Source organism: Nothoprocta perdicaria, unplaced genomic scaffold (genome assembly GCF_003342845.1).
Source record: "Nothoprocta perdicaria isolate Ctin4 unplaced genomic scaffold, notPer1 scaffold_59, whole genome shotgun sequence".
Taxonomy (NCBI): Eukaryota; Metazoa; Chordata; class Aves; order Tinamiformes; family Tinamidae; genus Nothoprocta; species Nothoprocta perdicaria.
The window spans coordinates 933,426-937,175 of NW_020455854.1; the positions used below are offsets into that span (position 1 = coordinate 933,426).

The window sequence follows — 3,750 nt, forward strand, 5'->3', positions numbered from 1 at the left end:
ACCCCGGCCGCGGGCTCCCCGCGGGCTGGGCGGGCGGCCGCAGCTTTGTCCCCGTGCGGCCCCGTCTGCTCGGCCGGGCTCCGAGCCCGGACAGCTCCGCTCCGGGCCCGCGGAGCGGCACCGCAGCCGGGGCGGCCGCGTGGGGACCCCGCCTCGGAGGGCCCGGGGCCGGCGCTGCGCCCTCCGCTTGGCACCTGCTGGCCCCGGGGCTGGGGGGGGGGGTGGCCCCACTCCAGCCGGGGGGGCCGGGGCCGCCGGCTCGGGTGACTGGCGGGGAATTGGAGCGTGGCGCCGAGTGCCAGGGCAGCCAGCAGAGCCTCTGCGGGGGGGCGCGGGAGGGGGGCGCGGGCCCCCTGCGCTGCCGCACCGCGGGGCTGCGCCCGGGGACTCCCACGTCCCCCCCTTGCCGCGCACCGGCTCCAGCCTCGCCGCCAGCGCCGGGGGCCGTCGCCTCCTCCTTGGCTGCGGGCACAGCCAGGCCCCGGGGGGTCRCTGGCGCCGGCGGCGCCCTCCACGGCAGAGTGGGTGTCCTGACCTTGGTTCCCGGGCGGGGAGCGGCGCCCGGAGCGCTGAGACGTGCTTGGCGGCTCTGCCTGGCCGCAGTATCCGCGCGGGCCGGCGGGCGCTGGCTGCGGTGCCCGGCCAAGCCGTGTGCCACGCTCCTCCCCGCCCGCGGCAGCTCCGGGACCCGCTGGCCCGGGGGCCCCCGGCCCCCCGCGGGCACCGTGCGGCGGGCGCTGCTCCCGGCTTCGCAGGGAGGTGCTGAAGTTCCTCCGGGTTTCCTGAGCCAAGTGCGGAGGAGAAGTTGGGCTGGGGTTCGTTTCCCTGCTGTGGCCCGTGTCCGGACATTGCCCCGGCCCCAGAGCTGCCTGGGTGCTGGGGGAGAGCAAAGGGTTGTGCTGGGTCCCAGCTGGGGTCCCAGGGGAGAAGGGTGCTGAGCTTGGCACTATCCACCTTGGTGTGTCTGTCTGTCCCCTCCCGACCTGTGCCGGACATGTCCTGGTGCTGCTGGTCACCTGTTGTCCCTGTCACCTCAGTGCAGGCAGGCTGGAGGGGATGGTGGTGGCAGGGCAGGTGACAGAAGAGCCGATGGACAGAGCAGGCCGACGTGTTCGGGGCAATTCCCTTTGCCCACCCCAGCTCGAGCTCCCATGGGCGGCACCCACAATCCGCCCGCTCCGTGCTGCGCTCTCCCCGCTGTGGCACTGCGTGTCCCCCACGCTCCGGCAGCACCGCGAGCGCGGCCGGGGGCACGGAGGGTCTCCCGAGGGAGGATGTGGCTGCGGGGGTGCAGCAGGCCGGGTGGCACCCGGAGGATGCGGGCTGGGATGGCGAAGCCCGTACGGTGGCGATGCTCAACCTGGGGCTTGGTCAGCTCGAAGACTGGGGACCAGCTGCACATGTGGACCCAGTGCCACCTGGGCATGTCGCTGTGTGGGGGTCTGGCAGCCTGGAGGAGCACCGGGATCCGGGGGCTGGGTTTCGCTCTCCGTCCAGCTGTGGAGCCTGGCAGGGGACAGCAGGACAGCAGGAGGGGACGCGGGTGCAGCCTGGGGCCGTCTCGCAGCCTGGGGCACCGATCCATGGGCTGCACCGTGGCCTGGCCAAGAGCGGCCCAGCCGAGAGCCCCGCGGGTGCCCGCCGCGCTGTCCCTTGCCGCCGGCAGCAGAAGGGAGTAGCAAGCGGCTGCCCTGTGGAGCCATTCCCAGGGCAAGCGAGCTGCCGGAGCGTCCGCAGAGCGAGGAGGCCTCGAGGGCACCTCGGGGGGCACCTCGGGGGCACCTGGTCCTCCTTGCCGCGCCTGCCGCGCGTGGCTGTCCGCAGGCTGGTGCTCCTGCAGGGCTGGTGGAGGGACCCGGCGCTGCGGTCTGCTGTCCCGTCCTGAGACCTTTCCCTGGGTGGCCGGCGCGGGGTTTGCCGGGGTGCCGATACGGCCTCGATGGCAGCCAAGGTCGCGGGTGTGCAGGGCGCTGGGTGGGCGCCCGCCGCCGGGAGCAGGTGCTGGAGGACACAGCACCCGCGGCCCCATCCCTCCTGCAGCCTCGGCAGAGATCTGGGGGGCGTCTCCCCTGCAGGCGGTCCCTGGGGACCCCCTGCCCGAGGGTCCCAGTGGCCAGGCCATGGGAACTGCTTGTTGCTGTCCCCTGGCCTGGAGCTGGCCCGGGGCTCCTCATCTCTGGTCCTGGGCACGTGGTGCTCCCAGCTGGCCCCGTTCTCCAGGGGATTGGGACATCCGGAGCCCATCGGGATGCCTGCACTGCCGCTGGGTCTGTGGGAGGTGTTGGAGCCGGGGGAAGAGGCTCCCCAGGAGCCGGCCGGGGTGGCGGCTGAGGCTCACGGACCCCAGGACGGAGCTGTGGCCCGTGTCCCAGCCCAGGAAGGGTTTGGCATCGGATTGTGGGGCAGCCAGCACGAGAGCTCGGTGAGGAAGAGCACGGGCAGACCCTGGCACCCAYGGGCAGGAAGCAGCGGGTGACAGCCCTGGCCACAGGGCCGAGCGGGATCGTGTGCTGGAAAACACCACTGAGGGGGCGAGTGGGGGCAAACCCGCCTTGCCGTCCTTGGAGGTGACGCCAGGGGAAGAAATGCAACGGGATGGGAAGAGCAGGGCCTGGGGGTGGCCGGTACCAGTGGGACAGGGGTCCCTGGGCCRAGCTGCCAAGGTCCTTCAAAAGGGTCGGGGCCGCTGGGCTGGCACCGGTGCCCCTGTGCTGAGCTTGCCCAGGCTGCCGCTCAGGCCAAGTGCTGCCAAGGGCGGCTTGACCCAACCTGCCCCTTCCCCTGGGGCACCCGGGGCACCCGGCCGTTCGCTGCATGAGCCGCAGCCGCGGGCGCCGCCGCCGGGCGCCCCGCGGGGCTCCGCTGCCAGCCTCGCTGCTCCTCGCTGCTCGCCGCCTAATCCGCCGCTTAAGCTGCTCTCGGGAAATCTGTGCCCGGCTCCCGTGAGCCCCGCGGCGCGCCCGGGTGCATCCGCGGGCTGCAGTGACGGTCCCCGCGTGTCCCCACGCTCCTGCTATTCCTGGCCGCTCTCGCGCCGCAGCTGCGGCTCCGCAGACGGCTCGGCCCGGGCGCGCTCCCCTTGGCAGCAGCCCAGGGGAAACGCTGGGGACGCTGCTCCGCCGTCCTCGGCACGTCCCTTTCCCAGGGCCGCGGGGGCGAGGGGCCCCCGGCCACGCCGGGCAGTGCGGCCGGGGCCTCGCGGGGGCCGCACGGGGCAGCGCCCAACGTGGCGTGGGGCGAGCCCGTCCCCTGCCCAAACAACGCGGCCCCCGGCACAGTGGAGCCCGCGGCCTCCCTGCAGCTGCTGCTCCTGGGCCGGGTGCCGCTCCGGATGCATCGGGGTGCCCGGCGCGGCGGCGGCTCCGGCCGTGCCGTGGGAGCGCAGCGGGGGCTGCAGGGGGAAGCTGCGGCAGGGCCTGGGGTTGGCAGCGGCGGCTGCAGCGCGGGCGGCAGGAGGGGCCGGGGGAGGCGGCCAGGGCAGGGGCCTCGCGCGGGGGCCGCGGGGCGGCCGGGGCCCTCGGGGCCTGCGGGGGTCCCACCGGGGGGCTGCCGAGGTACGGGGCTGTCCCGTGGGGAGCCAGGGCCTCAATGCCCGCGCCGCAGCCCGCGGCGGAGCAAAGGGTTAAGCGCCCCCGCGGGGGGGCCGCGCCGCTGCTTAATGGTATTTGCACAGCGCCGGAGCTGGGAGCTGTTTGCTGTTCCCCGGCTGCCGGCCAGCTGCCCGCCCTGCCGCCGCGGCGGCCCCGCGGC

The 3,750-nt window shown here is 75.0% G+C and overlaps 1 protein-coding gene across 1 annotated transcript in view; it reads right to left on the reverse strand.

Moving 5' to 3' along the window:
- TFAP4 (transcription factor AP-4) overlaps window positions 1-1,426 on the reverse strand; it is a 17,784-nt gene extending 16,358 nt beyond the window's left edge. Inside the window, exon 1 of the mRNA XM_026048963.1 lies at window positions 1,310-1,426. Within this exon, the coding sequence (XP_025904748.1) occupies window positions 1,310-1,426 (117 nt within the window). The remainder of the gene's footprint in view (window positions 1-1,309) is intronic.
- Window positions 1,427-3,750: the final 2,324 nt, after the last annotated feature.